The 24,613-nt window shown below is 37.5% G+C and overlaps 1 protein-coding gene across 1 annotated transcript; it reads right to left on the reverse strand.

Moving 5' to 3' along the window:
- Positions 1-1,975: 1,975 nt before the first annotated feature.
- LOC129283068 (gastrula zinc finger protein XlCGF57.1-like) lies at positions 1,976-21,064 on the reverse strand. Its single transcript, XM_054918905.2, has 5 exons — positions 20,978-21,064; positions 11,628-11,758; positions 7,846-9,050; positions 6,411-6,578; positions 1,976-5,849 (listed from the first exon to the last, which is right to left on the reverse strand). The coding sequence occupies exons 2-5, from the start codon at positions 11,728-11,730 to the stop codon at positions 5,511-5,513; spliced, it is 1,815 nt and encodes a 604-aa protein (XP_054774880.1). The 5' UTR covers positions 11,731-11,758; positions 20,978-21,064; the 3' UTR covers positions 1,976-5,510.
- Between the last annotated feature and the right edge of the window lie 3,549 nt (positions 21,065-24,613).

Genomic DNA, 24,613 nt, shown 5'->3' on the forward strand with positions numbered 1-24,613 from the left:
TTTGTTTCCAATACTTGTTAAGGGTAGGGTTTCACACGCCAATACTTGTTAAGGGGTGCATTTTCAGAATATGGAAATTACGTGTTTAGGGTGCTTTTCGAGACCCCATGGTCGCGCATGGTATCCACTCGTCAATGGAAGTGGCCCCCCCGGGATTTGTATTTTTATATATATATCCAAAGGAACTGGTGCTGTGCTAGCGCCATGAGCATCTCTTGACGGTCTATGCACTCAATAAGACATCACAATTATTACAATTATTATTATAAATGCGACATAATGTTACAATTTTTATACACGATGTTAAGTTGTAAGCAATTATATAAAGATCTTGCAGATTCCTTGAATTTCGAAACAAGTGCAAGTACAAACATTCATGAAAAATTTTGAAATTTCATGAATGAAAACCTAAAGTAAAAGATTTATTCTGCACAACATACCCCTGCAACACCATGCTCAGAGATTGATAATTTGTGTGATTGATTGCATATATTAACCAATGGATATCAATTGTGAAATCAACTATGTCATCAGCTGTTAATGAAAGGTTGAGTCCACCAAGAAAAATAATACACTGAATCAAAAGAGAATAATCAACTAAGCATTACGCTGAAAATTTCATCAAAAACATATGCAGATTAAGAAAGTTATGACATTTTATAGTTTCGCTTATTTTTCACAAAAATATGACAAATCAGTGACATGCAAATGAGAGAGTTGATGATGTCCCTCCCTCACTATTTCTATTGGGTTTTTTTATTGTTTGAATTGTACATTTCATTTTTACAGATTTGACAATGAGGGCCAACTTGACTGAACCATGAAATGTTAAACCAATGGTAGTTCTTTATGTTAAAGGTCAAGTCCACCCCAGAAAATTGTTGATTTGAATCGATAGAGAAAAATCCAACAAACATAACGCTGCAAATTTCATCAATATCTGATGTAAAATAAGAAAGTTATGACATTTTAAGTTTCGCTAATTTTTCACAAAACTGTAATAAATGCACAACTCAGTGATATGCAAATGAGAGTCGATGATGTCCATCACTCACTATTTCTTTTGTTTTTTATTGTTTGAATAATACAATATTTCAATTTTTACAGATTTGTCAAGAAGGACCAACTTAACTTAACCATAAACTGTTAAAACAATGGTAATTCCACATGTTCAGGGAGAAATGAAACTTTGTTTCACTTGACAAGGAGGAGAAAATTAGAATATTTTATATTTCATATAATAAAATACAAAAGAAATAGTGAGTGGGTGACGTCATCAGTCTACCAATTTGCATACCGACCAGGATGCGCATATAACTGTTTTGTGAAATTAAGCGAAACTTTAAAATGTCATAACTTTCATATTTTACATCCGATTTTGATGAAATTTTCAGTGTTTTGCTAGTTGGATTTTTCTCCTTTTTTTCAAATCAACCTTTTGTTGGGGTAGACTTGTCCTTTAAGGCAGGAATAGAACTTTGTTTCAAATAACAAAGAGGAGAAAGTTAGAATATTTCTTATTTCATATAATAAAATACAAAGAAAATAGTGAGTGAATGATGTCATCAGTACCCTCATTTACATACTGACCAGGATGTGAATATAACTGTTGTGAAATTAAATGAAAATTTTAAACGTCATAACTTTCAGGGTTTTGCTTGTTGGATGTTTCTCTTTGTATTCAAATAAATTTTTTGTTAGGGTGGACTTGTCCTTTAAATTTATATGAGGGGTCTAGATCTTCTACATACATTGCACAGGGCATCTTACCTAAGAGTTGAAAAATAAGGGAAAAATATTGGTCAAGATTTGATGACAATCCATCAAAGAATAAGACAGTTGTGAATTATTAAACTCTTTAATTTGTGACCTCACATGTGAGCAGTGCTTACCTTCATATCAAGTCCACTTTTTTATAAATGGAACATGATGAAAGGGCATTTTTTTTTTTTTTTTTTTTTTTTTTGGGGGGGGGGGGGGGGGCTACTCGAATTATAACAGGATACCTATGTGCCACACCAAAATCAGAAATAGGGGGCTCTGGAATGAATACTTGGTCTTAAAATTGGGGTCTTCAGAACGGCTCTAGGATCAACGATTGATAAAAATGCAATGCTCTGGAACTGACCATATCAGACAGGCTGAGCAGTTCATGATGGGCGTGGACTGAGAAGAGGAACCACAAATTTGAAGGTCTCCGGACAAGAAAAAACTTGGAATTTCCATGGCTTTCTAAATTGGTGATGCTCTGGAACGGAAATTAAAGCTGAAAGTGGGGGTCTCGACTGCAGCATATATGTATCATACATTTATACTAAGTAGCCCCCGGGATATTTTCCTTATAGAATGGGGTGTATGAAATTATGTGTATGATGATATATCCACCTGACAAAAAAAAAAAACTTTCAATTTCTTGAAAACAATTTTAAAAATTCATATTACATATTAGAGAGGAGCCGCTCATTTGTGACATAAATTAAAAACTTCAAAAATTCATAACTCAGTTGTTATTTGATGGATTTTCACTGAACCTTCATCAATATATTTCTCGATTTTTTCTGCTTTTATTAAAACCAAATATATATATATATGTATGTCTTGTCAGGGTAAATTTCCCCTTCAATAGCCATAATCACTTTATTCATTATTACTCTTTCTCAGCACATATTTTCATGTAGTTATACAATTTGTTCAATAACAACACGAACAAACATAGTGCAAATAACAAGAAAACTGTTCACATTGCGATACAAAACCCACAGAATAATGAAACATAAACAAGTAATCTCTAAATGACATAAATATTTTTTCTCATAGTGTTAAAGAATTATTCACCCTTAAATTCCTCATAATAATTATAGCAAATTGAATCAATGGAAAATTAAATGCAAAATATATCTATAATACCAAACCTCACTTTAAACATACACAATAACTTACAGTATAAAATTAACTTCATTCTTTACATTTTACAGATATTCACCTGAAGTCACTTAATTGTATATCATATCATACAGGCACCTATTAAAACTATGTTCCTCAAAAATAATGACGTTCTTTTCAATACATGTAACAACTATTACTATTACAAGCAAAATGATATATACACATAAAGTAACATTGAAAAGAGTACTATTAGATGTCTTACCTTAGTTACCTACATGTATATATAACATCAAATCCCACACAAGCCCAAATATCTATAATCAATAACTCAAAAAGAATGTTTAATATCAATGTTCACTGATTTATTGGCCGCTTTAACTTTATTGCATGTCTAACAGGATGGGAGTGATCAGCAATTTACAAAATTACAATTTGAGAATTCAAATGGAAGGCTTAAAAAAGGATTTTTGTTTGTTTGTTTTGTTTGAAGAGTTTATTCACATATGTATTTGAATTAATTAATTAATGATGACCCACACAACACCATACACAACAATACAGATTATAAGGTCTACAACATTTATATCAAAGAAACAGCATTATACATGTACAATACTGTGTATTATACTCAGCAATCCAGTAAACATTAGTAAAATAATATAACCCCCCCCCCAAAAAAAAAAAAAAATCCACAGATATCTATAGTGTAAGTTATCTATCCCTGAATGGAAAAAAAAACACAATGCTAAAAAGCAGGAATTCCTTCCCAACTATAACGAAAGAACAAAAAAATACATCACTGTACATGCACACGGTATCTCCATATATGTAGTGTGTGCTTAATACCAAATATCACAAATAGACCTATCATTTTTTACCTCAAACAATAGATACTAGTTCCCACTATGCACACACACACACACATGATAACAGGATAAACATACATACATACACTAACGTGTACCTTGCAATAGTCCCATTGTTCACAACTCATATAATTGATTGCAATTACCAAACAATTTTTACAAGGTATTATTGGACCTTTGAATAAATCACATAAATATCGCATTCCTCATTCAGAATTTGAAAAAAACAACAAAAGAATTCAAATCAACACTGATGTTTGTGGGGAGTTTCTATACAGATTAAAACTCACTGGTTATGATTTAACCCCAATTGTGATTGGCTACTGATCGGTCTTTTGAACTAAGTGTGAATGAAATGATGATCTTGATTGGCCAATAAAGATGAAAGGAACCTAGCATTCAATTGAATCAATAACTTTTGTACACAAAAGTTGTTTGAAAATGAATGCAAAGCAGAAAAATTCTTCTCTCTGCTATGAATTTGAAAAACAAATATAGAGCTCAAATAGAGTCTGTTAATCATTTGATAGAAAACAAGAAAGTCATAGATTATAAAAATCTATTTATCCCCACCATAATCATATACTGATTGTATATTCAGTGTTATTTACAATTTTCTGTTACAATTTTAAATATAAAAGTTTAATTGATAAATTTGAAGATATATTTTATTTCCAATATTAGTTTAAGTTTGCTAAATATTTACACCTTAATAAATTCATGGGAAATTATAGATTTTACACAGTAGAACGGAGCATGAAGCACCCACTAGAAATTCATGATATTTTTGAAAGTGACATTTTCTTGATGATACACAACTGCTTTGTGATAAAAAAAAAAATATCTGTAAATTTTGGTACTCTTTATTCACACAGAAAGTGATGAATGCATACACTGGGTGATTTAAAGTTCAGTGTTGACCTTTTGATGTTGGTATTAGGGAAAGTTTTACATCAGCATACCACCAAATATAAAATGACATTGGTCCTGAAAAACTATTCACTAGAAATTGAGCTGTTAATATTGTGATATGGATCATTCAATCCCAAACTGTGCTTCTATCACCAATACCACCAGCAGAATTGAAATCCCCCATCCACCCAAACAAAGTGTCAATAATTTGAATAAAAAATATCAATATTGCAGTATTTTGTCTAGAGTTTTATCTGCAAAATATCAAGTAGCAATATACCAGTATTCCCTGTGACCCCTGTTCGTATCAAAAGAAATATATCTATAAAACTTTGATTTCTTTTCTGGATATCCTGCATCTACCTCCAAGACATTAGCTATGATTATGTACCTGTAGTGAAGGTCCATACGGTAAGAATAATAATTAAAGAAATAATAATACTATCAAATTAACGAACATCTAAAGCAGGTACTATTGAATCAAGTCTTTATTTACAAAATCAGAAATACCCCCAGACCCATCTCGGAAAATATCAATATAATTCCTACACATGACAGACTACATGGACATACAAACAGGCAACAAACATCTCTCTTGGAAATATAATCTCTATACCTTACATATGGAGGTATATTGCATATTGTTTCATCTATGATCATTATAGTTATCTATTAACAAACAGGTTTGATGGGTCATCAAAGGTTGAAATCTTTCAATCATTTACATAGTAAAACATCTGGATCAAGGACATAAATATCTATAAAACACACCGCATCATATCTACACATACAAAGGCCATTGTGAAAGTACAAAAAAAAAGAAACTTGGAAGGTTGCCATCCAAGATTATCTAACCTCAACTGACTCACTCACAACAGGAGAGGGCGCCGTTGATGGTTCCTCCTTGGGTGGCATGGTGGCGTTGTGTGCCCTCTTCATGTGTTTCTTGACGCTTGCATTGCGTGTGAACACTGATTTACATATAGGACATGAATAAGGTTTCTCACCGGTGTGGATGAGATAGTGTGTTTTTAAACTGCTGCTTTGCGTGAAACACTTACCGCAGAGTTCACACGAGTAAGGTTTATCCCCGGTGTGACGTCTCATGTGAACCTTCAGATGGCTTGCGTTGGAAAAGGACTCTCTGCAAACCTCACAAGTGTACGGCTTCTCTTTAGTGTGAACCTGAAATTAAATCAAAAGTATAAATCACATGCATCACACCTTTTGTTAAGGGGGGGGGGGGTGATCTACTGTTACAACCCCGTCTGGTATATACACTATTCATCAATGAGTAGGTGGTTCACCCGGTGTACATGTATTCCACTCGCCTGTCCAGCAAAAATCTTCAGGTCAAGTCAATCTTGACGTTCAATTCCGTGGATTCACAATAAGGTGCCCCATCCACAGGTCAATTTCTAACTTCGGGGTCGACATCATGCGCAGTGCTATTGACTATAATGCCGAAAATTGTCTAAATGTCACAAATACATATGTGGCAAATTTCTCTCCCGCCTCCTGGACTCTGGTAAATGGCATTATTTTATGCAAACCGGCTTCTGCCAGTGCAGCATATCACATGAATATGTGCTACAGATGTCAACTTTTTCCCCATAAGGCATTGCAAATTTCGGCCAATCCGCAGCAAACGATAGGCAGCACACCCTATTTTGAATCCACTGAATTTCCATAATAATCAATATGATGATCGTAGGCATTAACAGAAAGACAAGACAAACAAATTACCTTGTAATGTTCCTTGAGATTATCCTTCCTCTTGAATGCTTTGTTGCACGTTTCACAAACGTATGGTCTCTTCTCTATATGAAGAAGGGTATGGGTTTTCAGCTCCTCAGAATTGTCAAATCTTTGATTGCAGAACCTGCAATCAAAGTTCTGACCAGCAGTATGAATCTAATGCAATCAAAAGAAATTACATTCATAAACAACAAACCTGTATTTGGTTATCAAATTGAAGATTGCAGAACTTGCGATCAGATCTGACCAGCAGTATGAATCTAATGCAATAAAAATATATTACATTCATAAACAACAAACCGGTATTTGGTTATCAAATTGAAGATTGCAGAACTTGCGATCAGATCTGACCAGCAGTGTGAATCTAATGCAATCAAAAGATAATACGTTCATGAGCATCACGTATGATTGCAGATCTTACAATCAAATTCTGAATAGCAGTGTAGATCAAACGAAAATACATTCATAAACATCATGAAGGGAGTAACTTGAACCCTGCTAACTCCTTTCCAACAATCAAATTAATTTGAATTTAAATTTGAAACAAGATTGCAATGAAACAAACTGAAAACATATATGAGGAATAGTTAATAGGTTGGAAGTTTGATTTGAGACAACAACAATAGCACAATGTCCATGAACATGTTGATTCAGATAAAATGTTTTAAACACTTTACGTTATGCATTCAAGGAATGAATAAAACCATGTAGCATTCACTTGATTTGAGTATGTATGTAAAAGCACAAAGTGGATGAATTTCTTGCTGAAGAAAACAAGAATCATGGAGTACAGATTTGAACCCCTGTATGCCTCATTCAGATATGACAAAACTAAAGTCTATGATACACTGCACAATGATAACAAGTGCTAACTAATATATGAAGTGTTAAGATGTGGTGGAAATAGCCTATCTTACAATGTATGCAAATATTATAAACTCATTTTATGCTTTTAGTCTCAAAACTGGTTGTACAGACAAACTTGTGATATAATGATCCCATTGTGATGTCACAACTCCTGTTTTATGCTGTCATAGTGAATTCATGATTTCATCTCAACTCATTTTAAATGCTGTCATTAGTTTATTTTGTGGAAACTTAATATCCTAACCTTTCATTTTTTCCTTCCGACCCCCAGTCTGTTCGGATGCATGCAATTTTCTTATAATGATATTGCAACATTTATAGCGCTTCATATTGTTACCCATGTTTTAGCATAGCTTCCAATAGGGCACTTTTTATCACTCTTAGGATAGGCATCCATTTACCTAACCTGGGTGAACTGAGAAAAATATAGATCTGTGCCACGCAAAAGGACATGAATGCTGAGGTGGGAATATTTCATTCAATTTGCACAAAAATCATTTTGAGCTTTGTTATGCCAAGTCTGAATGGACCTTAAGTATGCTCTTCAATTCATTACCTTCATATGGATAAGAAGATTTTCTTTCTTGCCAAACTGCCGTTGACAGACCTCACACACGTAGGGTTTTTCTCCAGTATGTATCCGCATATGGGTGGCTAGCTGAGTACTCTGGATAAAGGCGGCACCACACACCTCACAAACAAACGGCTTTTTACCAGTGTGAATGCGCATATGGACAGTCAAGGTGCATTTCACACTGAAGCTCTTGTTGCATATTTTGCAAGGGAAGGGTTTTTCCCCAGTGTGCGTTCTCATATGGGACTGTAGACTGGTCGTCGAGCTGACCCACTTGTTGCAGATCTCGCACTTGACTTCCTTCTCGCCCGTATGAGTGCGGATGTGACGCTTCAACCAGCTACCCTGACCAAAAAGTTTCCCGCAGATGGGGCATTGGAAGCACTTCTCACCCGTATGCGTTCTCATGTGTGAACGTAGATTACTGGCACGTGTGAACGCCTTTGGACACTCGTCACACTGATGAAGCTTTTCACCTGTGTGGATCTTCAGATGACGGGTGAGACAACCTCGTAGAGTGAACCGCTTTCCGCAGATTGGACATAGATGGCGTTTACTAGGATCCTCATCAGGAAACACTCCCTGGATCTGACCAAGATGGTTGCCATGTCCTTCAAGAGAATCTTCCGGTCTCGTCATCGGTTCCGTCTGACTGGTTTCACTCTCGGTATCAATCATCAACCTCCCTTCGTTCTCCTCATCCATATCATCATCATCGGTTCCCTGATAGTCTCTACGGAACTGCTCTAACCCGTCCTTCTCATCCACTTCCAGCCAGCCACCGTCCGTCTCGTCTTCGGCGATTGACGTGTCCTCGCTTCCGCCCTCAAACTTCTCATCCTCCTGCTTCGATTCGATGGTGGCGCAGCACTTTGTACACAGCACCAGCTCGATATCATGCAGGACGTAACGGAATGTAGTCCTCTTATGTTCTCCATCGTCGTAAGGTCTATGACACACTTCGCACCGATCTTCATCCGCTACAGGCTCTTCTTTAATGGTTTGAGTCTCTTCTTTAATGTCCAAGGTCTCCTCTTTGATGGCGATGTTATTGTTTGGTAGAGAATGATAGACGGGGCTATAGGAAGTGAAAGGAATACCCTGGTGCGTTGGTTCGTACTGAAAGACATGATTTGATGACTTGGTATGGTGTTCATCTCTCCCGTTCACTAGACTTGTAAAGTAACCTGCCAACATTCAAACAAATAATGATATAGGCAGTTAATATATTAAGGCACTTTTACTACTGCCATCCCATGACAAAAGGAAGCAACTTTTTGGAAAATTGACTTTTTCTTCATTTGGGTTATTTTCTCTCTCTCTCTATATATATATATATATTCTACATGATGCCAAAGAAATTTGAGTCATATAGCCTCCAAATTCTGAAATACCATTTAAATGTTTCATAAGGAATAAACTCAATGCTCACAAATCAATGTATTTTCACTTAAAACAATGACATCTTTCCCGCATTAACTAAGAAACGGATTCCACAGTACTGCTTCCTTTTGTCATAGGACAGCTTTGTTTTTCTATAAACAAAGAGACACTTTACAGGGGAGGTTGGGAATAGTGAAGAAAAAAGAAATAGAAAGTGGCGGGGGAAGAAGAAAAGCAGAAAAGAGGAAAGCTATCAGAATGAGATGTCTTCATTGTGTGGAGCGTTGTGGCCCAGTGGATTAGTCTTCTGACTCTGAAACAGAGGGTCGTGGGTTCGAATCCCAGCCATGGCGTAATTTCCTTCAGCAAGAAATTTATCCACATTGTGCTGCACGCAACCCAGGTGAGATGAATGGGTACCCGGCAGGATTAGTTCCTTGAATGCACTGAGCGCTGAAAGGCAGCTCGAGCTAAAGCCAGGGTAATAATAATAATAAACAATGCGCCTCGGAATAGAATATTTCTAGATAGATGGCGCTATATAAATGCCTATTATTATTATTATGGCATGTAACTCTATAATACCAACATTATTCAAATTAACAACAAAAACATCACTAATGACTTTTCTTGCCCCATAACAGCCAATCACCACCTCTTCATGTAATTATAAATCTACAGATTCATAAACCTCTGTTCCATACTCATCTCCTCTCTCTATGGAGCAATCAGTCATTTCAAATGAAAAGTTTTTTCAAAATTAACTCCTTGCAAAGAGGAATTGCACTTGTGTTCAATTCCATCTTTATTCACTTTTTATTTGCATAATTAATTCTTTGATAAATATTAGTTTATTTTCAAAGATTGGCTTTAGTCAGAGTGTTATTACATTGATTTTTCTTCACTTTTGGCTTTAAGACCGGTAACTCGGCCTGAAAAAAACTTTGTAATGCCGAGAAATAGCGACCACCACTTAAATGGGTCTAGCTAGAACACTGGACACCAAACTTGTGAAGTCCATGCTTACAGTTCCAAAGTCGTGCAATATTTTGTAGAGGCATGTCAGAATCAAATTGCACAAAAAAGGACCCTATTTTGCAAACGTGACGATGATCTTATATAGATATCCATATATAATGTATAAGCTGTTGTTTTCGTGGGGGTTTTATTTTCACAGATTTCGCGAATTGCCGATCGACATCGACCGCAAATTGAACAATGCGCGAAAAAATATTGACACATTTAGTAATTGGTGCCAATGTCCTCAACAGCAAATCTTTGCTACTGCAGACATCCTGTGTGGTGAAAATATGGAGATAAGCACCTATTGTACAAAAAATAGGTTGAAAAAGTATGGTTAGTAATTCAAAAAGTTAGATAGAATTTCACTTTTTTATTTCTCAAACAAAATCGGATCCTAAATTATTTCCCACCATATGTTTATCCATATTTATTCACTCACTACAATATTATTTTCCATAAACCAATTTGATTTTATTGTCATCTGATTGACTCTATACACACGCGTATAGGCAGCTATTTGCATACTCATTAATATTCATAATTCACAAGACCAGAGGTTTTAGAGGTGTAAGATTTTGTTCACAAAATTTAACATTTTTGCACTGAAACCGAATTTTTAAAAACGAATCTAACAAAACACAACTTCCAAAGATTACTCTTACAGATCAAACAGTGATATGATGATTTTTAGATCTAAAGGTACAAAAAAGGGAAATTCAAGCCACTTTTCTCACACTTTGTAACTGTTTTTACAGGGACATATGTATGTACAATAGACACGTCAGCATGAGGGTTTTGAGGAGCATATTTTGCACATGTTCTGTGCTGATCGCGAATTCAACAACCCGCGAAAATGTCGGGACCCCGCGATTCGATTCGTGACAAATTCTGTAAGCGAAAATAACAGCTTATACAGTACTGAGCTTCCAGCCAAAACTTGATTTTCTACTTTGAAAATTTAAAATTCATTTATTTCAGATGTGTATTATCAGAATAGTGTCTCCAACACCAAAATTAGAATAAAAAACAAACAATACAAAAACAAGGAAGTACACAAACAATTTTTCAAGTGACAACATAAATAGCGAGAACCGTGTCATTTTGTATATATGGGAGCAAAGGAAATGTCCTGTACTCTACATGTACATCAAAATTTCATGACCTTTGCCACAAATTGAGAAAATAAAATCTAGAGATGTACAGGAATTTGTCTCTTTGAAATTATTCAAAATAATATTGTTTGTCCCAATTTCTTCAGACTTTCACCAGTCTGTTTTTCTGCAGTTTCAAAGAAACACAAAAACGTTTCAATTATATTGGATTCCAGTTTAAAAGGAAATTTCTGACAAAAATATTACCATCATCACTTGTTTCATCCACCGGTTCTTGCTTGATGGTGACTAGATCTGAGATAGGTACATCTTTGATTCGTTTGGTGGATAGATCTAAAACCTGTGTCATTTTGCCGCCTGCCCTCACTTGGTCTCTCCTGTAATAAAAGTCAAAAGAAAATATTGAAAAATAAAGTCACCAAGGCAACGTACAAAAACTTTGAGCTGCGTTTTTCTTGCAGGGATTTCACAAGAAACACTGCTCCTCTAGTTTTATCATAGACAAGCAAATGGGGCTGCAAAAGTCATACAATGTCTACTCTTTATAGGCTTATAATGGAATTCCTGCAAAATCTTCTTTACCACTTCTTTCCTCAAGCCCCTAATAACCCGGAAGCTTGAGATGGTGCAGCGACGATATGCGAGATTCACCATGGGAGACCATCATCGCACTAGTAGTGTCACCGATATGCTACGACAGCTACAGTGGCCCACCCTTGAAGAGAGAAGAGCCCAGTTCAAGGTGGTGATCATGGTTTATCGCTTGGTAAACACAATTGTAGATGTACCAACGGTACAGTACTTCAACCAGGCTGCTACTTCCACCTCGCTTCGTGGTCATCAGATCAGGTTACACATCCCACATGATCGCACTGTTACTCATCAGAAAACTTTTATTCCTGATGCCATTAGACTGCGGAATATTCTCCCTGCCATAACAGTTAACTGCACTTCAGTAGCCAGCTTCAAGGCTGAGGTGCAGAAAATCAAATTGCGCTAAGACTGCGATGATTCTTTTTAACCGCACGTAGAATAGATCTTCCACAGCACTGTACATACTCCTGCACAATTCTACAAGTACGATGATACACCAACCTGGTGGACTGTACTTAAACGGATGATGATGATGATGAGTAGTTAAACAATGCTTGCAGGATTCCTACAGGGAAAAACAATTCTCTTAACATGAGACTTCACAGCCTATGTTGCGTATTAGGAACTCGTTAAAGGGGTACTCAGGGCTAATAATATGAATTAATAACAGACAAAGTAAAAGCAGACAAAAACACTAAAAATATCATCAAAATCAGACAAGGAATAATAAAGACTTTGTCATTTTTCGGCTTCGCATTATTTTGGGAAAACAGTTCTGTGTATGTCCTCATTAATATGCAATGAATAATGTCACATTCCCCTCTTATTCTTTGGTATTATATGATGTGAAATTATATTTATAAAATTCAAATTTTGTCCACCAAGAATGAAAATATGGGATTGACAAGGATTAAATGCATATTATATACATTACTGCTTTTGTTACAAGGGAAACACATACATGTATAAAATGTCTTCAAATAGTGCTAAGAATCATTCAGTTCAAATAAACTTCAGGGAAATAGTGCAAAGTTTCTTCTCTGATGCAACCAGTCTGTGGAAGGCTCTAAGCCTACTACAGGTTGCCATCTCCTTTTATACCTCTCTACCAAGCTCCAAGATAGTACTCAAGATCCAGCTCTGTCAAATATTTGCCAATTGTCTTTCCTAGCTATACTGTAGTTCATTGTCAGAACCTTTGTCAAGACACTGTACATACAATGAGAGTACACCAGACCAGAGAGTGACTGCACTTCTGGAGAAGACAAAACTCTGCTACATGTTATAGCATAAAGTCATCAATTGGACTAAAGAGGTGTAAAAAAATATTGAACCTTCCACCACGCCCAGGACAGACCAAGACTGCTGTGAAGACTATGCTAAGTCCATTTTATTACCTGTCCATCCAAAACTTCCTCTATACTATACAAGACAAGCTGACCACTAAACTCTTACTCTTCCTGCACAAAACCCACATCTCTCGTACCTCCTTTCTCTCTTCTCTCTCTTGAATGTTTAATCATATTGTATCACCGATACCTATTCAACTCAGAGGGAGGAAGTGCTTTGTGCTCTTATAACTACATGTATCTAATGCAGCAGCCAGCTGTAGATCTCCGGGATCAGCGGAGGAAGAAGAAGAAGACCATTTTACAAAACAAAACGATACTCTTGGCAAGTATTCCCTGAAATGAACCCCTAAACAATTACACCGATATTTTATTGTTATGTCACAGGTCCGTCGGTTTTACCTTTACACACCATTTGGTTTAGTACGGCCCCACCTTCCACACCTCGCGCAAATCAGACTCTAAACACGTAGTGTTGGGGCAAAAAGGACATCCTTTATAAAACATTTAATTTTGTTTTATCATCCCCGCAAATTTGACCCTAAACACGTACCGTAAGTAACGGTCTATTAACCGCACCTTTTTCTCGGCGGGATAGAAGCAAAAGTCGGGGGTGCGGTTTATCCACGGTGACGGGTCTGAGCCAGCCCGCCATAACCCCTCCCGAACATGTAAGACGTCTGCCAGTTCACAACACATCGAGTGGCCGGGCGTAGCCGCCCAGGGCAATGTCGTTTAGAGGGGTATGAGCCTTGGGTAATGGGAAGCGATTATTACGATCTTAATCAAATATTGTCCATAACAAACGCACCCACCTTCATGACACTAATTTCGACTTTATTCTCGATTCAAAGCAGCGAAGTACCCTGGCTAAGTTCAAAGAGAAACCAAGCATACTCGGTAATATTTTGTCACAGCTGAGCGAGAGTTGAGCCGTGAGCTGAGAGCTAGCTTGCGTTGTATTGTGGTTATATAGTGCGACTTAAGCTGGCGCTATTCATTTTAACCCCTCCCGGCCGCGAAAGTCCCGTTTCGCGCCAGCTTATTTTTTCTTTCTCGTTTGCTTTTCATAAGATACCATGTACACCACGCACGAGAGAGACGGCACGAAGCCGTAAAAACAATTGGAAAAAATGCCAATTTCTTTGTTTCTTGAACCTTCCTGTAATCCCGTATCCAAAATTCATGCTAAGACATCGAATGCTAGACAAATTCTGAAAGTGATTGTGAGGTTGTGGTGCAAGAAATGTGAATGTTTCTTCCTCCTACGCCGGGAAAGACACATCATAATTTGATAAGATGTACTGCTGGTACCGTATCGTAGCTTGCAATGTAAGAACGGCAGTGCTGTGTGTGTGTACACTGTGACTGTGAGGTGAGTGAGTGTGTAAGTGGCCAATATTGTCGGGACTTTTCTTTCTTGCTAACATTTAGATGAATTGATCATGAACAGCAGATTTCCGCATACCGGTAATCTCTTTGGATACCTTGAAATCTTTAACTGAGTTTTTGTTTCTGTAAATGTGAGAAGGATTTTTTTTTTTGTCCAAAGTTGGGGGTGCGGTTAATCCACGGGTGCGGTTTATAGTCCGTTACTTACGGTAGCTTTCCTAGCGAAATAGATACCCTTTTTTCATTATTTTTGTGTTTTTGATACCCTTATTACGTTACGTACGTATCGTGCCATATCTTGAAAAAAGATATCCTTTTTACGTGTTTTTTTGGTCACGCATGGAATCCACTCGTCAATGTAAGTGGCTCCCCTGGGGAATAGACAAAAAGCAGTGCCACGCATGGAATCCACTCGTCAATGTAAGTGGCTCCCCTGGGGAATAGACAAAAAGCAGTGCCACGCATGGTATCCACTCGTCAATGTAAGTGGCTCCCCTGGGGAATAGACAAAAAGCAGTGCCACGCATGGTATCCACTCGTCAATGTAAGTGGCTCCCCTGGGGAATAGACAAAAAGCAGTGCCACGCATGGTATCCACTCGTCAATGTAAGTGGCTCCCCTGGGGAATAGACAAAAAGCAGTGCCACGCATGGTATCCACTCGTCAATGTAAGTGGCTCCCCTGGGGAATAGACAAAAAGCAGTGCCCATTATCTGTTATTGGGATGGTGGAAAAGTGAAAACTCTTGTCAATTAATAATTTAGTAGGTAAGATCTATTCTGATGAAGCCTGAGAGTACATCTAGTACATCTTAGTACATCTAACTACTTTGTCAGGCTAGTATGAGTACCGTAAGTAACGGTGTATTAACCGCACCCGTGTATTAACCGCACCCCCCATTTTCGGATGGAAAAAAAAAAAAAAAAAAATCATTAAAAAAAAAAAAAAAATCATAAAAAAAAAATTTAATCAAACTTACTTTCTATCTCTAATATGCGTATTTAAGAAAGAGTCAAGAACCAAAAAATATCGAAGAATTACTGGTAAAAAATGATGGGAAATCAGCGCTTCGTCACTTATCTGCAAGTTGCCGATATTATTGGCCACTTCCACACTCCGAGTCACCTCACAGACACACATATGGTACCGGTGTTCATTGCAAGTACCGATACCAGCATCAACATGGGGGCTCACCCATACGAGAAGACCGTTCATATCATATTTCCTGCATCACAGCCCCACTTTTGCTTTCAGAATTCTGTCTAGCATTCAATGTCTTGACATGAATTTTAGACAAGGGAATACGGGAAGGTTCAAGATACGAGAAATTTGCGATTTTGTTCAGGTGTTTTTCTTGTCTGCTTTGAACCACTACCGGTAGTTCTCTACCCGTGTGTGGCGGTATCTTACAGACAGCAAAATAGGAAAAAAAATGCTATTACCGGTATACCGTATTTTCAATGGGAGCTCTGGGCGGGAATAAAGTGAATAATAATTAAAAATAAAAAGTCGGAAGGAGTGAAGATGGGGATTGAAGATTGATTTTGAGATGATGGATGATAGAGAGAAATGAAGGAAAGGCAAATGAAAGAAATTAATTGTCAAATAATACCAATAATTTGTCAAACAAAATAACTTCCACGGAAAGGTAAAGCGCCAGCTTACGTTGACGTTGCGATAAACATTACACATGCATGTCTTATTTGGCTAGCTGCACCGCGCTGTGCGATCGATTGGCGTCTGAACTTTGCCGCGATGACTAAAAAATGACAACAAAGACAGAGTCACACCATTAAAAAAAGTCAGTTTCATGAAGGTAGGTGCGTTTGTTACCGTGATATAACTTTGAGGGACATTTACGGCAGATATCGGTAGTCATAGTTGCTTCCCTTTTATACCCGCGGCTCATACCCCTCTAAACGGGATTGCCCCAAGCGGCTACGCTCGGCCACCCGACGCGAGTTGAAAACTGGTAGTGGTATCGGGCTGAGATTGGCTTGGCTCAGACCTGTCACCGTGTATAAACCGCACCCCCGACTTTTGATTCTGTCCCGCCGAGATAAAGGTGCGGTTAATACACCGTTACTTACGGTAGAGTACACTGCCCAGAATTCAACATGTTAAGCTTTTCTCAATTTTCTGAAATATTTTTTGTTCTAAAATGTCTTTTCACAAGATGAATTTTGCATCAATGTTTGTTAAATATATTTGTCTTTTTTTAATTGCAATGTTTATTTTCTCCTTCTATCTCAATATTTCATAAAATCTTGTATTGCCATGGTTTGCGGCCTCCATTTGCCCCATCATCTGCTTGACATAGTGCATCGCACGTTCAAAGTCGGTTTGAGCGCCACTAAATTGCACCGCACCACATGTGATAATCAGCGACCATTCGCTACGCATTACGCTCATACCCCATGTTGAATGGAGGCATTCCGCTCGCATGCCGTCAATTTGATTTCTGTGCAAATTTGATGTGAAAAACTTTATTTCCTTTCTGATCGGTCATTTTGAAGATATGATCCTATATTTGCAAGAACGTTCGCGAACATAGAACAAAACCATAGATTTTTTTCATTATTAGTGCCCTTTTTTGATACACCACTTCTTAAATTTGAGCTAACTTACTCTAAGGCCATGCCGCCACTAGACCAAAAGCTTCAGTCTCTGTATTTTGGTTGTTCCGCTGAACTACGTTGGCTCCACTCACCATACATAGACTGAAGGGGATGGGGCCCCGTATCTACAGCCAACGTATAGTGAACTAGCGTTTTATAGATCGCGATTTAAAACTGTTTTTTAAGCAAAATTGAAAGTTTCATGGTTTCCATTATCAGGTAAATATAAATAACTTAAGTAATTGCATACCTTGGGCCGGAGTTATTGAATAAAATCCTCTGGATGATTGAGAAATCTGTCATCTAAGACATTTTCACCTGACCTGACGGTTTTTCTTGCAAGTTGCCATCTTGAATGACGTCATTATCGTTATTAACTTAATGTCTCGAATCGATATATCGCGATTATAACTAGTACTAGTACTAGTATAACTAGTATCGTTTATCTTCGGTTTCGTTCGCATATGGAGCAGATCGTATAATATCGAAAGCAATATCGATATCACATTCGTGATTGTTGACATTCGTTTGTAAATATTTTATAGTTTGGCTGCCATTTTGACCATTTTTATCGTGTTCAACCCAATTAAACATCGGGAAAGTATATTTTTCATGCCTTTTTCATCTATATCGTTTAAAGTATTTAAACATTGAGATATAAAGTCTTAAAAGTTTGTTGTTTATACATCCTTAGATTGTAAATTCGATGTGTAAAATTACATCAAACTTTGGACTGTGAATTGACAAAAGGGAGGGAATGAGAACACATGCGAGCCCACACGTACACCCTACCGTCGGTAAATGGGGATTACAGTAAAATGTCAGAAATTGTTGAATAAATCCCCAGAAACGACGGTTATTCCTGTCTATGCCGCCACATGCTCTGGAAATATGGCGCAGCGAGCAGATTCCACATTTCTACTAAGGCCAAAATTGTATTATTTTGAATTTGTTTAAACTTTAATTATTTCTCTACAGTAGAGGCGCACGGCCAATATGGGAGACTCTCTCCAATAGGGGAGACAATCTCCCACATTGGAGACTTGCTTTGCAAAAGGACAAAAGAAACAACACCAACAAAAGCATGATTTTTTCCACCCAAAATTTTGTCTCACTGAGGTCAGAATAGTGCTGCAAGTCAGGCGCCATGTTCGGGTTCGGTTCGGTTCGGCAAGGTTCGGCAAAAATTTGCCGAACATAGGTTCGGTTCGGGGTTCGGTAATGATAGACTGATAAAGCTATAGTTCATTCAGGTATACGTAGCGTACCGGTAGACAATTTGTACTTGATTGACTGCATGTGCTCGCGTGTCCTCTGTCACAATAAACCATTTTATCTCTATCTTGTTGACATGAAACTATGAAAGTTATAGCGCTAAACGAATCAACTGTTATCTCGAATTTGATTATCTGATGACAGATTTATTGGGTAACTCACAGTTCTAAAATGGCGACTCTTCCTAGTCGTCCTTACCTGGACCACACTTTGGATACTTGCCAAATTACCGGTAACTACGCTCGCACTCGTACCAGCTAGGCCAGTCCCCTTGTAGCGGGACTCTGAGCTCATGAATATTTATATATACAGTCCGGCCAAACGTGATTGGCCATTGCATCACATACGAGGCGGCCAGCGCCAGTGCACTGAACTGTAGGCATTGTAGGGCCATGGGCGTGTCGAAGAAAGCGTGCTTATGTAATGCGCCTTTCGCTAATTGGCTCGATGGGTGAACTAAACCACCAATCGCATGTCGCTGATTGTCGCATCGGTACATACAGCCACGTGCTTTGCCTGCTCGCGAAACTCAGCTCACCGATATTGAAGGGGAATTGCAGAGATTTCTATGATTTCATTGGTCAGATTTCATTCGACCATAATGGGACAGGGGGAGTAGAGTGATCATCGAATTGTTTATGGTTAATTTGAGAAATTGATAAGGGAAAAAAGTAAAGATTGGGGGTCATTTTCCCACAAGATATGAATGTTTCCGCATGGCTTTATCTTCATTCAACTTTTCAACGAGGGGAAGGGGATCTTGCTATATGCTATACCGTAATCATTCATGAGTGTTTGATTTTTATTTTCATCTGATTGTTAATGATAAAAATATATCTTCACCTCATCTCATTTCAATATTATTTGTTTTGCGTCTCTCTTTTCCATCTCTAACAGTCACTCGTTTTATTTCCCACTTTCACTGGATCTCTCGTTTTCAAAACTCTTTACTTCTCTCTAAAATCATGAAAACTAGACAGTAGCGAGCCGACACCTCAATAATAATGTCAATCACTTCAATCAGATCTTTATTCTCCGCCGCAACAATACACAAGTTACTATCTTAAATCACATTGTATCGTAATTCGTAATATTAACGGTACTTCATCTTTCACTTTCAATTTATTGAGCTCGTTCATTCAAAATACTTTGAAGATTTTCAAACAAGAATCTTGTTCGCCACCTAAAAACAACAATATTTAGATAATTAGATTTAACCAATGAACACTTATACAGTTTTGGTTTTCTTTACCATGCTTCGGCGATTCGGCCACAGAGCGAGAGATGATGAAAGCCAGTAAAATGATTATAGCGCAAGCTCGCGCAACATCATTCATCGGATCTCATTTCTTAATCAGGGCCGTAAAAACCACAATGTCAACATGAAAATGAAAACAAAATCTAGTAACCGCAAAATAAGCGCATACTTCCATCATACAATTGCAAGGAAGATTAAATAGAGAATGCGCAAATATAATGATTAGAAAGGGTGTAAACTTATAAATTTATTAGCTGAAAGCCGTTTGTTTATTTTTTTGCCGAACTTCCGAACCAAGTCTTAGTGTTCGGTTCGGTTCTGTTCGGTTCGGAAGTGCCATGTTCGGCGAACTACCGTTCGGTTCGGCGGTTCGGCTGCAGCACTAGGTCAGAAGCCCATTTGTTTTGTGTGTGATTGACAACAAAAATCCTTATCAAAACAAAAGTAGACGGTGAATATTTAAAGTAGACGGTGAAAAGGGGTAATTTTTCATGAGGAATCTGCTTATCACATTTTTATTTGCCGCCAAGGTAATCCTTTTGCAGCAAATGTAAACAAAGGAAATTGGACTCCAAAACTGGAGACTGTCTCTGAAATTGGATACCCAAATTCTTTACAAAAGTCTCTGATATTGGAGATATTCTCCCACATTGGAGACAGTCTCCAATATTGGCCGTGCGCCTCTACTGCTCTAGTCTGTAAGACTGTAATGTCATGAATTCGGCAAAATCAAAATGGGCCGCAAAATGTTAATTGACCAAACAGAACTTTTGACGCTTATCCCATCTTGATGACACTTTAACATTAAATGATGAGGATGTTCTCAGGAATGGTTTATGCCCAATTTCCCGGATGTTGACGAATACCGACTACCTGTACGTGGGAAGTACAGTACATCATCATTTACAATACGTCGGACTGAGATGAAGTTTTTATGCACAAAACTAATGGAGCGTGAACCTTTAAAAACAAATCGATAGAAATTAGCCCTGATATTACAAATAGAGTTACAGAAACTGAACATATCGATAGATCAAATATATTCGTGCTAGTTTATATTTCAAGTACAATAATCAAATGGTTATTTCTCTATTTAGACCACTTATTTACCTGCATCTGACACGATTCTCGTCCTTCTCTCGACATCGGCAAGCAACAACGAAAGTACCGGTAGTCTGTATTCAGACGTAATACGTGTAAGTTACGTACGGTATATATCGGCCAGCTCTCAGACAAGACTGTCACCAATTCCTAATCGAAATAATTATTTTTTATCCAATATCTTCTTATTATTTCAATTTTACGTGGGTAAGTAAAGGAACTCATATAAAACTATGATTACTGATAGAGTATGTTCATACTTGGTAAATGGATGCGAGGATCTTTATCGTTCTCACCAACCCCCCCCCCCCAAAAAAAAAAAAAAACATAAAAAGAGTCCGATGGTCATTGATTTAAATTAAATTTTTATTTTCATTCATAGTAAAAGCAAAATATCAAAAGAGGAATGTGGAGACAGCTTAAAAAGAACAAGTAGATAAACAAAGTGTTTCCTTCAGGTCGAGGCTCTCTGTAATTAAGAATTTTGATTGATCGATGGGGGCTTATTGAGGGAGGTGCATGTTAATAATTTTCGGCGGCAAACTAGGTTCTTATAGGCAAAGCGACCGACTTATTTCACCAGATCACTTTGAATTTTCAACAAGCAATGATATATTGCAGGGCTTTGGTGCAGAATTTCAAAGAAATTCCTAGTGTAATAAACCTTTCAGCAAAAGTGTGTATTAAGCCTTAGCTACATTCGACAATAATTCGAAATGCACTGCAAAAACTCCGGTGTTGAATAAACACCAGCCCGGAATCTATTTATGTCCACACCAGAGAAGTGTTAAACAACACCGGTTTTGGTATTAATCTAACCAGATAGGTGTTTATACAACACCAACTTGTATTAGAACAGCATCGGTTTGATTCCAAACTGGTGTTGTTTCAATATACTTCTCTGGTGTGGACATATATTAGGCCTATATAGATTCCGAGCTGGTGTTAAATCAACACCGGAGTTTTTGCAGTGTGGTGAGTGGGAAGGCAAAGGTCGATCTGCCCTCTGTCCCATACTGGATGCGGCCATGAAAATGACCAACATACATATAACATAAAATAAGGTCTTATCCCGCACGCATACCGATTTTCAATAAGAGGGGGGGGGGGGGGGGGGGGGGGCTATCGTAGAATAATCCTGTCCCACTGTCGTCAGGCCCCATGCACCACACCCCTTCACAGACGAATACAGTACACGCCGCTTCATATCGATTGAGATCAATCTGCAGGGCTCACCTTCTCAAATAAGTGATAATTTCTATACCAAACTATATATATAGATTGAGTTTGCCAAGAAGATTGTTGGAGTAAGCTAAACCAATTCTGGTAACTTAATTTGACATTGGGCACGGGGAGTACTGTATAGTTTGGAAAGCTGTTGAAAGCAAAAGAAGGGGTACAAATTTTATTTTGCTTGCGAGGCTGCGTCGGAACTCCTCTGCCTCACATTCCTCAGTGGGAGGGTGCACCAACACTTTAATAACGCAGTTTAAAATCTTAAGAGAGTTGTTTAAGCCAGTCACTCTAACATCTATTGTTTAAAGTTTTGAAAAAGTTGTTTAAAAGTTTTTTTAAAAGTTGTTTAAAAAGTTTAAGCAATTTCAAAAAGTTTAAACAATCTGTTGTTAGAGTGACTGGCTTAAAGGTAAATTGTGACATTGGTTTATTTCAAAACTTTCTTTTAGATTTCACTCTTCGCTTTTCAAAATACTCATAAACAAGTTCTGAGTCCATAAAATGTATTGCATTGGCCAAAAGAACTGTTTTTATTCTCAAAAAAATATATAAAGAAGCGAAATTTTGCCAAGTGAGCTTTCTTTTGATGCAGATTTTGAGATTGACATAAAAAATGAAGAGCGCCACCTTGAGACCAAATGACATCAATACCTGCTCATGAATATTCATATCCATCGCCTCTGCGCTTGTCTCACGTGCCGATCTGTATACCGGCTATACAGTACAGTATCGGATTGAACGGCGGAGTCTATTTGCGACTTTTTCATTCATTTCCTGTAGGAGCGTGTGCATTCGCACAGTCCCTCGACGGCAAATTAAATAACTTGGAAACAACCAAGGAACTTTTTGAAATGACCATCATAATAATTGTGATGTTATGCACGTTGTTTTTCAAATCGCGGAGAATAAGTCCTACGTACATCTTGATATCTGGGCAGAGTACCAGGTACCGAGAGACGGCTTTCCTTCCCTTTCCTTGCTTTTCATCTTTGCTTCGTTTCTCTAGCTAGGGTATGAAGGGAGGGAGAATTATGGTTGCTTGTGAAAGGGCTATTCTTATTTTTTCCCCGTTTTTTATTTCTATTTCATAATTATATTTACATACGCATTTTTGTTTCGATTCCGATTCACTGAATTCTTATCAATTTCTTCAGGTTCTGTATTTTGATTTGTTCATTATTATAACGTGTTGTAACATTTTTTTTAAAGGAAAAGGAAATCATTTTGTATTGAACTAGCTTGTCCGCCATTTTTCATTATTTTGCTTTGTGCGTTATATAGGCCTATAAGATGCTCTTTCTCTTCCAGTGATTATTTGTCAATATACTGCCTCAATGTATTTATCACTAAAAAATGACAAATACCGCGTGGCCTATGCCTTTTTTTAAAACAATATATTCTGGGGCGGATCCAGCTTTCACTAATAACGGGGCCGGGGTGAACAATATTTTCATCCACATTTTTCCCGATCGATCGGCAGCTCAAAGCTAGTTTTTGTTGGAATCTATAGTCGTAACAGTACTAAGCCCTATAAAAAATGCGAGCATGAGGTATTATTTTCGGACTGTGTATTGTGTCCTGAAAATTGATCTGAGCAATATGATCATTAAACAAGATGCACACTGACGGATAAGGTGCCCAAAAATTTGAATAAGTAAAGGCCTATTTAGTTCCCTTGTTCGTTTTACTATAAGCCCTTCAACAATGTTTCCGTGTTTTGTATTACATTGATCAGTTAATATTTCTTTATGTCTCATACTATTTTGATATGAATTATACCTTGTTATTGTACTTGTTACTTTGATTTTATATACTAATAACTCTGAACTTGTGAACCTGTTTAACCATGACTGAATGAATAAATCAATCCCGGAAATCAATAAATGAATTGGTATATAGATGAATAGATGTTCCATCGAACAGGCAATGCGAACACAAAGCGCGGGCTAAATTGTTTTTATACATGTGTAGTGACATGATTGGCTCCCACCCCTCCCCAAGTCTGAATTCCCCTCACCTTTTTTTTTATTCATTCTTCCTCTTATATTTTGTCCCCCCCCCCCCTCTGCTTTCGTTCATATTACTTTGCGCCGCCAATATCGGGGGGGGGGGGGGGGCGTAACGTCGGCCTCCTGGATCCGCCTATGATACCGGTGCGTAGGTCTGTATGTTATAACAATGTAACATCGATCCCCCTCCAAGTTTCTCTTTGTATTTTTCTTTTCAACTTGTTATGGTAGTATATACTGAACAATAACAAGTATGACGTTTCCTAGGTGCCTCTCCCTCCACCCACTCCTCCTCGGTCCGCTGCATGGGCTCGGATAATAAAATTACGTACTTATCATGGTGATATATATATATATATAATAAAATTGCAAATTTTATTATATATAATAAAATCTCAAA

The sequence above is a fragment of the Lytechinus pictus genome, chromosome 19, assembly GCF_037042905.1.
Source record: "Lytechinus pictus isolate F3 Inbred chromosome 19, Lp3.0, whole genome shotgun sequence".
NCBI classification, from domain to species: Eukaryota; Metazoa; Echinodermata; class Echinoidea; order Temnopleuroida; family Toxopneustidae; genus Lytechinus; species Lytechinus pictus.